This window comes from Lasioglossum baleicum, chromosome 1 (genome assembly GCF_051020765.1).
Source record: "Lasioglossum baleicum chromosome 1, iyLasBale1, whole genome shotgun sequence".
In the NCBI taxonomy this organism is placed as follows: domain Eukaryota; kingdom Metazoa; phylum Arthropoda; class Insecta; order Hymenoptera; family Halictidae; genus Lasioglossum; species Lasioglossum baleicum.
The window spans coordinates 8572967-8592330 of NC_134929.1; the positions used below are offsets into that span (position 1 = coordinate 8572967).

The following is a 19364-nucleotide window of genomic DNA, read 5'->3' on the forward strand; positions in this document are numbered from 1 at the left end:
CGAATTACCGGGACAAACGTTCTGTTTAGAAGCTACTGTTGAATTTTCTATCTAAACTGCGGGAGTGTAATTCTGCACAAAGAGCTCCGGCAAAATATTCCATTATCACGTTACCATCTATTAAGCATTCTTTGCGTATCTGTGAGCTGGAGCTTCGTGATTATTTTGCTGCAGAGTATTGTTCTCGACTTGCTGAAATTAAGGAGACAGAAATTTCTACAATATTAGCTACTGATAAGGGTTTGGGTTTACACAACAGCGTGTTGCAGTCAAAATTAAAAAAAAAGAGTTTGTCGGTTATTTCTCATCACATTATTTTAAACTAAATTATTTCAATGTAATTTTTACGATATTGTCAAAAATTACAGACATTGAAAGTAAGCATTCTTAGATTTATTGCATTCGGAGGCCCAATAACCGGAGAAATTGCAATTTTTTCCATGTTTAAACGTTTGTAGCTCATTGCAACGTCGACCGATTTTTACGAAATCTTCAGAATAGGATGTTTAATTGATACAAATCTACGAAACGTGTTTTCTAAATTCTCCATATAAGCCCACACGAAAAAGTTGCAAAAACTACAACTTTTAGTATTTTCTCAGCAACTCTCCGACAACTTGCAATTTCTTTCAAAAAGTTCACGTTTTGCAGCAAACTTCAACTCCTCAAAAAAGTTCAATCGTCTGGTCCAATATTAAAAAGGTTATAGTATATGATAATGTACACGTTCTACCAATCGTTTAAACGCAATTTCTACCGGGTAGTCGCTTCAAATGAATTCTATTGGGCATTTTCAATTGAAATTCAATGAACTATTTGATACTTCCAACTGAAATGTAATAAACGGTCCCGTGTCGGTTGACGCAGAAAATGTTTATTCTTCCGGTCCGGACGGAAATACGTCGAAACCGATTCGAATGAGACCGTCGAGGATTTACGAAGTGGCTCTCGAAAAAATAAAGAATGAGAAGGTAAGGGACAGTAAAATCCAGGGGATCTGACAATTCCCGTGGAAATTACTCGTCGGTCGTTACGGGCGCGGGGCAGGGACGGGGGGAGAGAGTACGGTAATACGACAGAAACCGAGGGGGAACACGCAAGGAGGCAGGATCGCGGCACGTGAATCCCGAAGCTCCCTGAGAAGCGCGAGCTAAAGCCGTCGTAAAGTACATATCCTTGCAGTTAGAGGCGAGCGCGTCGGGGATCTTTGCATGAGGAGGATCACCGGCGTTGTACAAGCTACGCGGAGGTGGCTGCAGATAAGAGGTGGAGACGAAGAAGAGACGAGGAGACGAGGGGTGGAGTGCCTGGCGAAGGGGAGGGGGGCGCAAAAGGAAGAGCAGGAAGAGGCCGATGGAAGGTACCGGTGGAGGACCGCGCGGCGTGGTAGAAAGAGGAGGCGGAAAGAGTGTTCGAAGCGGGAGAAGGAGGCCGAGGAAAGGCGGCTCTCTGGGATATGATAAGAAAAAGAAGGACGAGAGGTGAACAAAAGCGGAGGCGCGGATGACGAGCAAGTGCGCTCGGGCCCGCGCCAGACCAGCCGAAATGCAATAAGCCAGTCGAAACGCAATTAATTCGTTCGGAAAGTCGAAGATCGTCCGAGAACCTCGAGGAGCAAGCGGCTAAAGATGCGTAAATTGGTGAATGCGACACATTAAAAATGCTTACAGGAAAGCCGAGCCGGGAAGTGGAAAGACGATAATGAAGTGGCAAGAGGATCACGAGGAGATCTGAGAGAGGAGGATCGTAGAATTAAAGGAGTGGATGTTAAAGATAGAAGAAAGTCAAGAGGAAAGTTGAAAGATGATAATGAAGATCCAGCAAGAGGATTCATGAAAAGACTTTGAGAGCGGAAGAGGAGATACATTGCGAATGCTTACTACAGGAACACCAAGCCGGAAGTGAAAAAATGGTAATACGGATTCGTAACAAAAGTTCAAAGCGACAGAGGATGAAGAGGTTCGGAAATGCGATGAAGCGTAGAATTCAAAGTACGGATGTCGACAAACCGTTAAAGATGTCTACAGGATATCCGCGAGGAGAGTTGAGAGATGATAATGAAGTGGCAAGGGGGGATCGCAAGAAGACCTGATAGCGGAAGAGGTGCGGAAATGTGATGAAATTGTCGGGTACATGATGGAGGAGGAATCAGGGGACGTAGATCGAGGAGAAAAAGTGGGCAGGAGGAGTACGTGGCAGACGGAAGAAGAAAAAGCGAAGGTAGGCGAAGATGAAGGGCGTTATCTGATGTTCAGAAAAATACGGACGGGTTGATGCCAGAGAAAATCACATGCTCGCGGGAGGAAGGGGCCCAGGCGTGTTACAGACGAAGAAGAAGAAGAAGAACAAGAAGAGGAAGAAGAAGCGGTGTTTAAGCGTGTTCGAAACGAAAGAGGTTGGTCGAAGTACATGGAAGCCGGCGGATAGCAGCCGAAGGATCGAAGCAAGAAAGTCGACTCGTTGGATCCGGCGAATTCTGGCAGCATTTAGAAGAACAACGCCGGTTGACCCGGAAGTGAGGAGGATAAAAGGCGGATCGGAGCGCGTGCGGTCGAAGACGAGGAAGAAAAAGGGTCAAGGAGAGAGGCGGGGTGATCGGAACGGGAGAAACGGAACGATACTCTTTCCGAGGAAGAGGAGGAGGAAGAAAGGAGTTGGTCGAAGAGGATTGCTGGGGGCAAGAAGGAAGAAGAAGAAGTGGAAGAAGAAGAAGAGGAAGAAGAAGAAGAAGAAGACGATACCGGAGGACGAAGAGGAAGAAGAAGAAGAAGACGATACCGGAGGACGAAGAGAAAGAAAAGAAGGGAGCCAAGGTAAAAGGGAGACGTGCGAGAGAGGAGGCGAGGGGACGAGGTCTGGGTTGGGTAAGGTGAGGGCTCCTACGGGTGAGTACCACTCACTTCATTGACTCGTGCGTACGCCCGCACGTCTGTCAGTCCATCCTCACTCACTCGATCCTCGCCTGGTCACGTAGCCGCTCCACCGTGCCCGGTGTTCGACTATCTTTTCCTCCGATAATCGTCGTCGTAGTCGCCGTTGTTCTTGTCGTCTTTGTGCACGACCTCCGCGAGTCGAGGTCGACCTCAGGATCCGACATCACGCACCCACGATCCTCCAATCTCGGTCTGCCGGTTCCAGACCAACAGATTCAGCCGCGATATCGTTCCGACTCCCAGACCGGCTGGAACCAGCCTCAGGATGATCAGCCTCGCCAGGATCCTCTTCGTCCTGGCGCTCCTGCTCCTCGACACAACCACCATCGGCGGAAAACCCCAGCAGATCAAGCCTGGTGAGTCTTTGCACTTTTATTTAACCCTTCTGTCAACATCTAACTACCTCGCTACCTTTTTACGATCTGGTTTGAGAATTCTGCGAACGTTCCCATTGGCGAAGTAGTTTTTGCTTAATCACAGTTGTCCGCGTTTGCAGCGTGTCTGAATTTATGTTACCATACTTTCTTTGTTAACACGTTCGCTGCCAACGCCACGCGCGTGCGACGCTTACGGTCTTTATTTTACGCAAAGAAAATGGTATTAGTTTTGTACGTGTTATTATTGAAAACTTGTTTACGACAAAGTTTACCTTTGCATTTTATCAGAGGACACATTTTTATTTGAATCTCTTTTCATCATCAACATTTTTTAGATTAATGCCAGACAAATGAAATCGATGTAACAAAAATTCTGCTATAGTCAACGTAGTTTAATGTGGATATCGTGACATCGTGAAGTGAAAGAAGTATTCGTTAAATTGTGAAGAAAGTGAATAATTCTTGACAGGTGTTCTCGAAACAAACGTTGGTAGCGAACGTGATAATAATGATTTGATTTGCATGCGAGGCATCGAAACAGACTCTGAAATAACAACGTACGAAGTTATAGCACATTGTAGAAAACCTCTTGTTTTATCGAAAAAAGTATTACCAGCGAACTTATCAAAGAACGGAATCGTACGATGGAGACAGTAGGAGAATGCAACACTTTCTTCTATTATGCTCCTAAATTTCATCGCGATATACGCTCACCGTTACCGATTCGATGACGGCTATCTCCCATTTCTAATCACCGTGGCAGCAACATCATCATCATTCGAACGTTACAAAGCGATCGTTGCTCGTATGTTCGGTCGCAGCCCGATTTCCACTTCCGTTTCGTCTCGCCATTGTCTCGTCCCGCGTGCGGAGCGATTCATTAGAAAAAGGATCGGTCGCCGCCATAGTTCTCCGACTCATTACGGTTCCCGGTTTATCGGCGGCCGATCTCTGACCGATGAAAAACGAGCGGAATACCATTGTCGGCAGAATATCGACGGACTTCCGAAGAAAGTCTGCATCGGCAGATGTCAGAAACTCGCGCCATTTTCCCACGTGATGCCCGTGGGACCATTCGGGGGACCATTGTCTTCCGCGATGGTGCACGATCCCTGGATCAACCATGGATCAACCGTTGCGCAATATTTGAGGATTCGTGGAGGTGAACGCACCGAGGCATTAGCGTTCATTAACTAGCGTAATCGATCGAAATCTGGCTCCCGTGATCGATCATCCACTCTGTCAGGATTTTCGGTTTCGATCCTAATCTGCACGCTCAGAGTTGTCTCATGCAAATTTATCGTTCGGACGGGTTTCCTCCTTCCTGAAGCATTTTTTATTATTGAATACAACTTGTAGGCGACAGAGAATATGGAGAAAATATTGTCACCTAGAGATTATTATAAAATTCGTATTAATTCGATTTTCTTGGGGTAAAATACAAAATCAGGTCGTCGAAAGGAAAAATTTCTACTTTTTTAGGAGATTCGCCCCAGTGCTTCATGGAAACAAAATTATAAATAACAGAATGTCGAAGCAATTAAAGTTGCACATTATGTACATCAGCGACTTAAATGTAACTTTCTGTGAAATTTGACTTCAGTTCATTTCTAGGAAGAAAACCACGCGAACTTTCCCCTGTGCCTAATGTCTCTAAAATATAAAATTGTAAGAGAATGCAGCGGAAGAAAAATTGTATTTGATGATTATTCGAAAGACAGCTGTGTCCTCGTAGTTGCGATCCCCATAACGAATTACCTGACCTCTCCCACTCTCTCTCTCTCTCTTTCTGTGCTACTTTGAACGCTTCATCTACCGGAAGCCTATTAATAAGCTTGTCAATAATTGTGCTGTACCAAATGGGAGTTTATGAATTTGCTTTTACACAATAATCCCAAATGTAATTATTAGATTTTGTAATAATTATGGAATAATCGCCGGAAGACAAGGCGTTACTATTAGGCTTGCAATCCCGCAAATTTTTTAGTCCCGCATTTCTTAAACAGATGTGAAACCCCGTAAATCTTGCGGGACTATGCGTGTAATCAAAATTGCGCGAATGACGACGCGCAAGATGAACTATTTCGATGTTATTAAATATATATTAGTTCCGCGAGACCCCGGCGGCATTGAAATAAAACGCACGTCTATTCCGCGGGATCGCAAATGCTAGTTACGATAAAAAGCAGTAAGAGAACGAAGAAAAATTCTGTTTCCCGAAGCGGTGAAAGCGGGAATACCCCTGAATCGCGGATTATTCGAAAGACGGCTGTCCCCCGTAGTTTCGATTCCCGTTTAACGATCTGTCTGGCCGCGCTGCCGGCGGGATCGTCATTTAAGCGTTGAACTAAGGACGCCGTGTGCAGTTAAGTACTCGGGGCGTCCAAGAATAGTTGGCGCGACGGTAGGGCCAAGTGCTTAGGAGTTTACGTACAATGGTACGGTGCGCGCTTTTGCTGTTACGGCCCGTGGTAAATGTCTAAGAACTTTAGCTGTTTCGGTTAAAGCGCGTTTATCCCTCTCTCTCTCTCGATGGGGAATTATTGTCTTGTCCCGGTGCCATGCCGGTAATCGAGGCTGCTCAGCCGGTTCGAATATTTCAAGTCGGCCTTAGGCTGCGGTCTAAGACTCCAATGTCCGTCAAAAAGACGACGGTGAACGACGCGACGCGGCTGGAACTTAGGAAAGCTTTGGAAGCTTTTCACTTTGAAGGCGTTACTTCGAAATGTTTAGGGTCGCTAACGGGATCGAACGGATTAAAAACCGGCTAACGAAACGACAGAGTAGCTCAGCTCGCGAAGAACGGACGCAGCAGCTTCAAACTTCGAGCTTTTTAGACTACGCGGGATCAATAATGAAGAAAACCGTCCCCCAGAACCCACTGACTTTGCGTTTTACGGAGTCGTTAGGCGAAGTAAGCTTCGGATCTATGGATCCGGCAAGTTTTTCCACGGGCCAATCCGTAGGAACTATCAATTTTCGAAGAATTTATACTGAGCTCGTGAGGGATGATCATGGTAAGCGCCTTCGAGGAACCAAAATGAAAAAAACCCATCGCTTCAGCAGATCTGGAGATGTGCAGCTCTTCGAAAGAAGTCTCCTCTCGATGTCGAATCAGTGATTATGAAGTTTTTCTGATCTTCCACGATCTCGACTTAAAACTCTCTACGTGGATTCTAGCCTAACTGCTTAGGTTCACTAAAGCAATCTCGGAGGTTTTGTATCGCGTCCCGGATGTGCATAAGAACTTCTGGCTAGATTTTCTGAGAATTGATCCCCGACTAGAATATCGTGCCAAGTGACCTCGTCAGCCTCAGCTAAAAGTTTGAATGTTTGCATATGGAAGCATTGTGAACCGGTCTGTCCACGTGAGAATCCAATCAGCTTCTTTTTCTCGTCGAGATTCATAGAAAAACGTTCGCGTTCTCGAAAACGGATGATCGATCATTCGTTCATCAAAGACGTGTCCGTCGCATTCAACGAAGCCGCCCGGCCCGGAGAGCATTTTAGCTGCCTAAAATAACCGAGGAAGCCCGGGGAACTTTTCTAATATGAAATCCCGAAGAAACCGGTGTAAGAAGTTCCTATCGAAATCGGGGGGAGAATCGTCTCCCCGATAAATCTTCATCGAGGACGTCTTCTACCCCGGACACGTACAAATCGAGGCTATTACTTATCGCTGCGGCGGCCTTTTTTGCGGATCAGCCGTGACGTCTACAATTCGCGCGTCACCAGAGAGACAGTTTCTCCCGGTCCGGTTGATCCCCGGGACCGATTCACCGGTTTTTCTCCATCAAACATCCATTATCCTGTGGCGTCGGGCCGCGATCGGGCTTCAAATCCCACCCAGAACCCCTCCCGCGTCCCTGCCCGAATTCGATTCCACGGGACGGGGCTAAGTGATTCTTTCTTCCTGCCTTCTCTTCCTGGTCGGCTCACGGCGTATGAATCTTACATAGTCCGAGCCAGGCCAGATCTATATATCATTCCTCGGGTTGGAAAACTGTGGCTCGATCTCCTCGGCTTGTCCGCCAACCCCCTTTTAGCTACCATCGCTTTTCCTGACCAATTCTCCGTGCCAACTGCTCTCTGGATATCTTGGCTCTCTCTCTCTCCCTCCCTTCCATTCCTCTCTATCTCGGCGAAAGGGATATCCGAGCGATTCCGGTTTATTGGAGGTGGCATATGCACCCAAAACATCTGGCCCGCGCAAGATATATCGCCGACAAGGGATAAGACCGATTCCGGCGGCTGTTTCACGCTCGTTACCCGCACGATAACGCTGATCGAGCCGCGATTTCGACGATCGTGTCTCGCTATCCTCCAGACAGCTCCCTACGAGATTAAGCGGTGAAAGGAATTTTTGGTTTCGTCCCGGTAGCCACTGCTGTGGTCTTGCACCGCGTCACCAGAAGATTGCACACCTTTTATGAAGTTTTTCAGCGAAAATTGATTAAAATACTTGTACCATGTTATTCATAGTTTTCGACATGCCTGTATGTGTAACATACGCGCGCTCTGACAATATTCTATGCTTATGATAGAATGCAATTTAAGTCAGCAGATCGATTTAAAAAATTTCAGACCATTAATGTATCGGCTTCAGTTTATTTTCAAATCGTTAAAGGAAGAAAGAGATTTCTATTTGGTTCCCGTTTCTCACACTTGATGCAAACAATTTTTAATTTGCACAAAAATCCACAGTTCGAAAATTATCATTAATAGTCGGTTTCTACTTTCTACAATTGTCACCTAACGATTTTTAGAGCCTCCGAAAATCGCGCAGGAATTTTTGCGATCATCTGATATTAACAGAGAAAATGTTTAAAGGCGATCCGAACTTTACCAGTTGAAAACATTTTTTCCCTCGCCGGGGACTATCTAAATCATTAGAGCAGACGCCTTGATTCCGTGGAATCGTCGTTCATGGCCCGGAATCGTCCCAGTTCAGCCGTTTCACTTCTTCGCTGGCAGCCCGCGCCGAAGTGGCCGAAGTTTTAATGGAAAGGACGTCACGGGACCGCGGGATAAATTACGCCGGCCGCGTTTAAGATAATTAGAGGCGTCGTGTATCGCATTCTCTCTCGCGCTGCGTTGTCCTCCGCGATCCTCCTCCATCTTTTGATTCTCCTCGACTCATCGCCCCTGCACCCCATTTATCCGTAACCAGGTATTTCTAACAGGCGAGTACGCCGTTCCCGAGACTTAACTTAAATTACCCGGTGTCCCGTGCGCCGTTTGCTCTGTCTCGGAAACTTCGAGACCATACGAGATATTCAATAGTACTTCAGTCTTCTCGTTGGCAAACTTCATTAATTGTTGTGTAATTCTTCGACTGAGCGGGGAAACCGTGAATTCTCGGCGTTGCACTGTCCTCGAATTCGTTCCGAGAATTTCAGATTAACAGAATTCAATGTGGCCCCGGTTTACTTGACCGACAGGGAGAACGAATTAAGGGGAAAAAGTTACCCTCTCTCTGTCAGTCACGCGACCGGGCCGTGGCGGAAGCGTGGGGAATGGCGTCGTAGAGGGGGGAAGGTAGAGTGCGGACACAAGTCTTAATATGAAAGTGTTCGCAACATTTTTAAAATCGAACTGAACAACCTAATTCTCTTTTGCGATTAGGAGAATTCGTTTACCGAATAACGTGCAGAAAAGATTCCGAAAAAACGGCCATTGCTAAGAGTTACATGAGAAAAAGGCGCTTTTCAAAGCTTATTCATCTTCTACAATTAAAAGTGGACAATACCGCAATGGCGGGACGTTTGAAGGAACGTTAGCAATGGGGCCTCGGTATTGCTTGAAACCTGACTCCGCCATGAATGGAATCGTACGCTGTAGGCCAGCCGCAGATTCAATATTTGTCTCATACACCTGCAAAACCGGCCCCGTCACTTTTCTTTTATGAATACGAAATGTTTCGATTCCACGGCTGGATCTGGATGTCAGGATCGGCCATTCATGGCCGTGGAAAGTGAAACGTGTATTAACCGGGGTTATTAAGCCGTGGTTATGGCGCCCGAAGGTTTATTAATCGCTTCCTTCAAGAATAAAAGAGGAAGAGAGAAAGAGAGTAAGAGAGATGGGGAGAGCGGAGGGAGACGTCCAAGGTCTCCATTTCCTCCTTCCTTCTGACCCCTTCCCACGCGTGCATATTTATTCGGATAGAAATACGCGAAACACCTCGTTCCAGTGATTTTCCGTTATGGGAACGGCTCCAGTTTCGTGAATTTTAATTGTGCGCATAGGACGCGACGGGATTATCGTAATTATCAATTCGTCGAGTCAAGTGTAACCTCGGTTCTCAAGATATCGTACGATAGGCGGGAAAGAAATTGCCAGTAGTCGCTCCGGATTATAATCGTGGTTCTAACGTTGTTATAGATAGAACTAGCGCAGGTATCGTCCTCACAATTAACGAGCATAGGAGATAGACAAATTGGTTGAGATTAATTCGAGATAAAATCATCGCATCAATATGGATTCCTGGGTGATTCGAGTAACAGGGTGGTCTCCTTAATTAGTCTCAATCACTGCAGTATTAAAGAGTAGGGAAATAAGCGGCGGAGCTGATTCCAGATAAAATCATCCTATGAATATTTATGAAATATTAAGCACGAAACTCGTAACTTTCTTATCGTTGGAATTGCAGCGGGGTTTCCGTAACATTAGCAAACAAACTGTTACCGTGCAATTTGCTTAGGCAAGTTATCCGTAAGCAAAATAGGCTCCCGTGAATTCACGCGTCGATAGTACTCGCTCCGAGTGAACAAATTTCCTAACATTGAACAAGTTGTGTTCTTCCAGGTAATTAGAGATTGACTAGATCTTTTTTCACGAGTATACGTTAGTTGTATGAAAGAATAATATATTGTGATGTAAACACTTTTTATGTGCGTGAAGGCGGTTCGGAGATTTCAAGGTCACCTTGATTCCTTGAAATGGAGAGACCTACCTTTCGTATCGTGATTGGAGGGAGTTCATCAATAACTGTTATGAGCGATCGAAATAAAATTTCATCGAATAACTGTTACAGTGATCGAAATGAATTTCTCTCAACGATAACACTTACCAACAAGAGAAAAAATTTTCGGTTACTTATAATCCTTATTTGTAACTACTACGATTTTAGTCGATAAAATACTTGTTATTCCATGACTTTCTTTCTTTTTGGTTGTAACAATTATGGTCCTTGACCGAAATAAATTTCAATACGTCCTCAACCATTGGATCTAGGACATGGGACCAAGTTTAGCTGCATTGCGGGCACTTTTCGCGGCCGTAGCCAAAAAAGACAATTATTATTCGACATTACAGGGGCTGTTTTCTCATATAACAGTTGAGCTTTCAGAGAATTTAATGATATTAAAACTGTTTTGAATAATGGTATTCGAGTGCATAGGGTTAGATGTCTACTCCATGCTTGATTTTTTGAATTTTGCACTCGTAAATCTGCCATTTTCCTACCGTGCGACGACGGCGGGAAGAGCGGGAAATTTGAAAGTGCGCGTGGCGGTTCGGAGAGGAAAGATCGTGAGATTTCTATTCCACGGGTCCGGTAAGGAGAACTGGCGGGATTCTTCGGTCGATCTTGACGGGGGTCTAATGGTAAACAATGCGAGCGGATCGACGCCTATGCCAGGCCGACATGGGCTGGCATTTAGTCAGACGAGGACAAGAACCCGAGCTCATTCACGACTCCGGCGAGGCAGCTCGCCGCTCGCGGACACCGAGACACGACGGATACTTTGTACTAGTTTTTTCGTCGGGGCCATCTACTAGCTGGCATTATTATGTGTTCCCGGTACGGGTAATTAGCCTGGACCTAGCCCCGGCCACATACCGGGTGTACGCGGCGTCATCGGGAAATCGCCGACCTACCACTGTCGCGAGGCGATCATTCGCTTCCTTCTTTTCTTCTGACCAGGGATCAGACCAGTTCCCTTTTGCGTTTCTTCTTTCGCCGCAAACCGGGAAGAGTGATTTTTTTACGCTCGGACTACGCGGATCGCACGGTCGCCCTGTGCGGGGAGGAATTCCGTTTTGATTGGATTGTATCGAACGTTATGTCTCGGCCACGATTATTGTCTTTTTCTTGCGGACCACGCCGCGATCGGAAAGTGAATATTTTCTATGGCGGTACTATAGAGCCTGTCCTCTGGAATCCCGGTGCCACGAGATCGATCTCATTCCTTCGAGAATCTTTGTCCCGCAACTGGACTGCGAATGTTTATGCAATTTTTCAATTTTACAGGCGAATTTCAAGAAAGTGGTAACAAGTGAAATCTTACTTTCAGTGGTAGATCTGAAATAGATAAAAATCGTATTAAAAATTCTGTGGAATTTTATATTTTAGCATTTTTTGAAAAGTTTTAGAAGCCATAAATACATAAAAATCCACATTTTACCCATGACAAAAGCTGTGTCAACATTTTGCTGTAATCTATTGATGATTTAGGCCCTCCGTTCCGGACTCCGCGGTCTGGAGTGTCTTCACTACCTAAATAAAACTGTCTCACATAAAACATAACATTCTTCGCTATTATCGTCGTTGTAGAAATTTTACCGAATTTCTCAACATTCAGTGATTAGCTGGTTCACTACTTTTGCATTAAACGATCAAGTATAGCTACCCGGTTATGACCAGAGAGGCTAATAGAAGCTGAACCCGGCAGAAACTCGAAACTAGTCCCTTGCAGTTGATTCGAAAGCTGGAAAAACGAGGTCCTGGCTATCAAAACGGTTCCCAGCAGGACACGTTGCATTATGGGACGCGGGCGTCGCGTCGGGACGCAAGAAGCGACGTCCGACGCGGACAGTGGTTACATTACGAGGGGGATGTGGCATCAGGAGGACGAAGAAGCGCAACGAGGGCTCACAGGGACGCGTTAATTAAGCCTGGAAGATCGTTTTCAACGCGGCAGGTCGGGTCATCCTCCATCCCACGTACTCCGCGCACTCCGAAAACTGGGGATTTAATGAATCTCGGTGAGAACGTGGAACACGGTGGCGAGGTTTCTTGCGAACGGATTCACTCGAAATAATTTACTCTAGTAGCGTTCGGTGTTCCCGGGCTAAAGGAATGCGAAGGCATTGAGGAGAATCAGTTGTTTTGGCAAGAAAGGTAATCCCCTCCGAAGCAATTTTAGGAAGACGCGAGCGATCGCATTGTTCCCTAATTGAACGGCTTCCGGAACAATAACGATTGGCCTAATTTCGGCTCCAGGGGAGGTAAACAATATATACTAACATTTTATTCTGAAACAAAAACGCTGCGAACGAAGTCCAAGAAGTTATCATGGCGTCAAAGCTCTAAAGAGAATTAGTTTATGTAAGAAAGGGAATCAATCCTCTCCGAAGCAATTTTAGGAGAACGCGAGCGGTCGCATTGTTCCCTAATTGAACGGCTTCCGGAACAATAACGATCGATCTAATTTCAATTCCAGGGAAGCTAAACAATATATATTAATATTTTATACTTTATCTTCATACTTGCATGGGCTCTGAAACGGAAACGTTGCAAACGAAGTCGAAGAATGCTATTGCATCGTCAAAGCTCTAAACAGAATATATCCTCGCAAAGGACGCAAAGGTTCCGCGAGTATTTTTCTCTAGAGCTTCTGGGATTATTTACATTCGCCATGCAAATCACAATTCCGTGCGCCGAGTCTCAATGATTCACAAAGCTTTGATCATGTTAATTGCGTACGATCGAATGACTCTCAACGGGAACCGATTATAATGGCGCGCGTGACGTTAGGCGTTTCGTCGGTGAAAATTAATTGAAACAGAGTCGGGGCTCGATTGCCCGGCCTGTATACATTTAATTATTAATTAGCGAGCACTGTGCCGGCGTTACACAACACACAACGACAGTTAATATAATAATTAATATTCGGGGCATATTGCGAGCGCAGTAAGCCGTGTAACTAGCTGTTAGCATAAGAGTTGGCCTCCGTTTTTCCATTATCTAGATTGTTTTTACCGCGTTGTCCAACTTCCAATAAATTGATAGTAATAGACTCATCAGTGGAATATAATTTATTATTTATCAGTTTAAGGAAAATATTTTACACGCTAGTTTTAATTTTTCATCAGATTTCGTTAAACACAGTTGATCAGCTTGCTTTCCTGCGTCCAGTCGCCGAGATAATAAGAAAGTTAGGGTCAGGAGCCATTGAAGAATTCCTTCAGCAGTACCACTCGAATAATAGCGACTACAACAACAGCAAGATGGTGGCTCTTCTCCTAAACACAATCTACAGAGCTAGATGAACGATGACAAGGAGCATTGATCAGAGGAACCTCCTGTTCCAATTTCCAATGACGAATCCGCGAGACTCTAACTATCCTCGAACAATCGAAGTAATCGTTCGAGGATCGAAAGCGTCGCTGATCGCGGATAAGTAAGACCATTTCCTCGTTTGACCATCAAGGAATCTGGTCGTCTCGATTTAATCAACTCGAGCCGGATCTCTCGAATGTTAATGGCGATCGGTTTCAAGGAAACTGGATTATAAATAGTGCACCGGCCCCGGGTTTCCCGGATCTTCTGGACGAATGCAAACGAGTCCGGAGTCTTTAATATACATCAGGCTAATTGGACCGGCCCGGTTCAACTATATCCGAGGCGATATTCACGCGGAATCAAGGGGCGGGCGCCAGGAGAAACGATCATCTTATCGATAGTCCGGACAGGTCGGTACGACTCCCTCGCTCCTCAACTGTCATTTACATGCCGTCATCGTGGCACATTCTGAGGTCGTGCCTGACGCTGGGACGTCTAGACGTCCGAGAGGATCTAGAGTACCAACTAGACGATTTCCTATTCTAATGGCGGTTGATCAATTTCAAGGAATAACGATTAGGACTCGCTCCTCGGATGTGCTACTGGGTCAAGTGTATTATCCGCTGTCCCGTCTTATCGTCGGAACCATTTTCGAACTTTCTACGGTTGCTTCACCGCTGATGTGCATTGGCCAACTGCGGATCAGACTTAGGATTAGCTAGCTAGGTTTGGTTGCTTGGGTCGGTAATAGATTATTGGCTCACTTTTTCGCGTTTATCGTCGAAACGCTTTTCGAACTTTCTACAGTTGTTTCGCTGCTGATGTGCATTGTCAAACTGCGGATCAGATGTAGGATTAGGTAGCTATTGCGTTTACAGCTTAGACGACTGCGGATTTCGGAGATTACCGGTTGTAATTAACAAGTTGCTTAAAGGGATATAGGGGACGGAAGACAACCGGGCTCGGCGCACTCCAAAACACAGTATGCTGCACAAGATGAAGTCATAACCGTTACCGGGTGCCGTAAAACTGCACGCACTCGAGGAGCCAGACCGTGTGCAACATGTAAACGACTTTCTTCATCGGGAGTAAACTAGGTGTTAATTCGGTATTCACGAAACGTGGCTTGGCGAGGCACGCTTCGGTATGAAGGATGCGCACGACACTCGGTCACGATTGTCCTTGCGGATCCTTTGCTCTGGAAACGTGCCTTTGATTATCTACCTCGAACTTTTACAGAGTATTTTGCATGCCGATTGCTGATGGTTGTTTAATAGACTCACCGGTCTGCGGATTTTTATTCGGTATCCAAAATTGTCTGCATCGGTTGCAAGACATTCTCTAAATATTTTTAGTACTTCGTATTTGATCTACTTATTCTGAATTAAATGCATAAAACCCGCACTGTCTATTTATAACACATATTAGCCTGAATGTTAGTACGCCATGAATAAATAAATTTAAAGAGAAGGAATACATTTCCACAAAAGTGAATGACATTTTTGTTTTGCACAAAAATCCGCTGTCTTTATAAGGCAACACGTAGCTGTTACTTCTGGGTACGTTTAATATTAACACTTTACCTATCGAAAGCCTATTAATAGGATTTTCAATAATTGTGCTGTACGAAAAGAAAGCATAGAAATTTTCTTTTATATTGCATTCTTAAATGAAACTATTAGATGATGTTATTAAGGGTGACTTGTTAGTTCATAATGAAATTGAAGGTTCCATTAAAAAGTGTTTAGCCATGTACCATAGATTCTTCAAAATTATGCAATAATCACCGGTCGGTAATGTGTTAAAGTACATTTATCAGATGGTACGTGTAGTGTTAAAGCGTAAAGCGAACATTTTATTTGCAGCTATTTCTGTGCGAATCCTTCGAAGGATAATCGAGCGAAACTGCGATTAGGGAACGTCGCGCCGTATCGATCCGGTTGGAATTTTCGCGAGCATAATCGGCCGGAACACGCCGGACACGAAACATTTCAAGCGTGCCGCTAGTTCCCCTCTGTCCACACACACGCCACTCTGCTTCCCACGTTCCTCTCCCGAGTCATTCTTGTTGACTCAGGTCAGCCCAAAGGTCTGTGAAATTATACGACGGACATCTCGTGACTATTCGTCGAGTGTGTAAACCGTCCCAGCCGGCGGCGGACAAGCGACGGCTCCACGCACAGAGATGATCGACACGATCTCTGCGGATCGAGAATTACGTAATGTTCCTCCTGTTCACTTCGAAATGCGCGGAACACGCGTTTACGTGACGCCGGCTGATAACCGGTTGTTCGACCGCATCACGCGGCGTTCATGATATCGTCAATGATCACCCAACTGTAATTTCTTTGATAGAAAACTTCCGCTATAAAAATAACAAGAATGTGTCTATCTAAAGTTGAATAATTCTTCATGGACGCATCAATTACGGTCCCGTAAACTTATTGTTAACATTAATGTATATCTCACGAGAGAGTAACCCTGCGGAAAGACGAGTTTTCGTTCCTGTTTGCGCATCTCCGCTCTAATTGGTTCAAGAAAGTGAGGAGTGGGTAGTGGAGTGAGAGATGATAGGCTCGCTGCGCCCCCACCATCTTCTAAGCTGCGCGAAACGGAGTTACTCTCACGTGGGATATACTTTAAGTGTACCTGGAAGTGACAGATATGTGTTACATCAGAAATAGAGAAGAATAGCGGATTTTTGCACAAAATAAAAATGTAATTTATTTTCAATTCTCCGTAATTTCTTCGTATATTTAAAAAAGTACTAAACACAGGAGGATTTCGGTGGTAACTCGCGTTCCTCGGTGAACAGGTTAATATCGATTACAAGGGTGAATGTTCAGGGATCGCAAAAAATTGAAGAACATTTGTTTCACAACCACCGGAGCGCAATACACGCGGCGAAAGACGTAAAAGAGGGAGAAAACGTTTCGAACCAGGGATCGAGGGTCATGGGGTGAGAAACTTGAAACTCGGCGAACAGTTTCGATCGTGGATCGTTCGTTATCAGCGAGGTTCGAGGCGGAAGGAAGTTCGGCCTCGCGAGTCCCATCGAGCAGCTTGGAAATTATGGCCGCCCTCCATTGTGGTAATTCAAAAGATGGTGGTGATTTGTTGTTGAAGAGAAATCGTTGCGCTCGAACTTAATTTACGGCGCACCGGCGCGGCGGCCTGCCGGGAGGAATTAAAGCTCCGGCTTTCTTGAGACTTTAGTGCAGTTGAATAAAGCGCAGCTCGAAAATGAAAATGGCTGTAACCCTGTATTGCACATTTACGATCTTGTTTTACCTTGGTTTCGAACGATTTTCAATTTTCATTTTTCATATATGTATGAAGGATGTATTGGGTTGTGTAATAAATTCCCGAGTTTTTTGTATTTTATCTTTTACCCGCAATTTTGTGCTTTGTTAGCTGGAGTATATGTACGCATTCGCAAGTCTTTTTCTTGCTCTACAAAGCTATCTGCTCGAATTTTTCGAATTAATTAGTTTTGGTCGGTTTTCATGTCGAGCAGATGTCGAGAATGAATTTTTCTGCGTTCTGGAACTTCCATTGAAAAGCCTGAAAATTGATTAAAATTAATTAATTCGAAAAATTGAAGCAGCTAGGTTTGTAGAGCAAGAAAAAGACTTGCGAATGCGCGTGTATGCTTTGCCTGGCAAACCACAGAATTGTGAGAGGAAAGTGGAGTGCAAAAATGATCTAAATGATCTAAATTCTTCACAAATTATACAACAATACGGAAGTCGCGAACAACAAATTTCTTCTCGGGTATATTTTTGATGTTATAATTCCTAATGGAAGCATCTTCGTAGTTTCAATAATCAAAAAACAAAAAATGTGAAAATGTTTGATTGTCATCGGCATGTCGCGAACAACAAATTTCTTTTCGGGTATATTTTTGATTAGCAACCGAGACATTTGAATATTAAGCAACGTAATCCTATGTAAATTCGGATTTTCATTATGGCTGCCGGCTCGATTCGAACACTCCAGTAAATTTCCCGCCGTTCCCGGGGAATAAATTATGCGAAATTCCTTTTTCTGCCAATTACCTTCCATTCGACCGAAATTATCGAAGTCCGGCGTGAAATTGTAGAAAAAGAGGATCGCCTTTCCGCTGTTCCCGTTCCTCCCGTTATTCCACGTTTCACCCATGTTCCGAAGTTCTGGGTTTCTCTCGGACTCTGGGATCCACGTTTCCACCAGTAGGAGACCGGAGAAAACGACTCCCATTCCGGCCCGGCCCGGCTGGAGCGATTACCGCGCGAATTGAATCGCGCGCTCGCAGTCGCGACGGGCATAAAACGCCTAATTATTCGCTGCATGAATAATTCAGTTTACAAATCAGCCGGCTGGCTGCCGGGCACGGAGATTGCGACGGGTTCAACGCGCCAAAGAGACACGCGAGACCGTTCCATGGTTATTTATTTATTATTGTTCTAACGTGGACAATAGCGTGGGCAAGAATGGAGACGCATCTGTGCCTCCATTGCCATCGTTTCTTTCGCTAACGGTCTTCTAACCTACAGTTACAATATTTTATTAATCATTCCTCGACAAGAACAGTTACCCTCCGTTTTTAGAACATTTCCGGTCGAACTGTTTCGTTTAAGGAAATATTTGTTTAGAATTGTTCCAGAATAAAGGAATTGTTATTCTTTTTAATTCAATACTATTAAAACTACAATTAAAATAAAATAGATATTGTAATATATAATTTTTTTAAATGAATTGAGATTTCTTTTAATATCTTCATCCTTCATGAACGGTAAATGCAAAATGAAATGAAATTGCACCGAATTTTGTTGAGGCACGTTTCATAAATTTTCAAAGATTCTCACGCATCATAAATTCGCGGGACCCACACTCCGATTAAGCAGCCAATTGCATCGGACACTACGGAGGTAGAAAAATGGAAAATAGAAAGTGTTACGCGACTCGCGATTCATTGATTTCGTCGTCGTTTTTAGCAGGGACAAAGAATCGGGTGAAGCGGGATGAAAAACATGAACGAGATCGGATAAAAGCGAGAGTGCACGGAAACCGGAAACAAAGTTAAAATTAAAGTGACACGCATTACAACGCGGCATTTATTTATTCATCGCTGTTTGGCGTGAGAAATAGTTCATGAAGGGAAATCGAATCGGGAAAAATGCAGATCGACATGAATAATTTGGAAACAGAGGGAGGGGGAGTGCCGAAAAATGAGAGGAAATATTTTCCCTCTTTTTTGTTGAAATAAACAAAAATACTTCTTCGGCATCCATAATTTATTTACTTCGTTGCTGTTTTTAATGGGGAAAGATATTCGGCGAAAATAGGGCTTGATGGTGGTTATAAAAGAAATAGTGGAAGAAGAATTAATATTTAACTGCGCGCACTCGGTGAACGTGATTTCGAAAGTAAAAATATAAAGCATGTAAATAACCGAACAGTGTAAAGTGAAATTATCTCGCCAGATGCTTGTTAATAAATATGTTCTTCTCCCGCAAGCACGATTGTACAATTCCGATCTTAATTAAAGACTAACAATGTCCGCGAAGTGGGAAGTATCCACGGTGTTCCCGAATAGAATCGAAAACACACCGACAAGATATAATTCTACATAATTATTCCGGCTAGAAATTTAATATTCAATTATTGCATAAATGTATCCCGTCGTGCAGTATGTATACAACAATGATTAATTTCATGATAATGACCTCATAATATGCCACATCGATATTAATGAATATAGGAGGACGTAATTAACTAACCAAT

The 19364-nt window shown here is 44.4% G+C and overlaps 1 protein-coding gene across 1 annotated transcript in view; it reads left to right on the forward strand.

Annotated features, from left to right (window-relative positions):
* The window catches only part of LOC143212319 (uncharacterized), a 90180-nt gene that overhangs the window by 16436 nt on the left and 54380 nt on the right, over nt 1-19364 (forward strand). Inside the window, exon 4 of the mRNA XM_076430982.1 lies at nt 1183-3289. Within this exon, the coding sequence (XP_076287097.1) occupies nt 3199-3289 (91 nt within the window). The 5' untranslated portion in view covers nt 1183-3198. The remainder of the gene's footprint in view (nt 1-1182; nt 3290-19364) is intronic.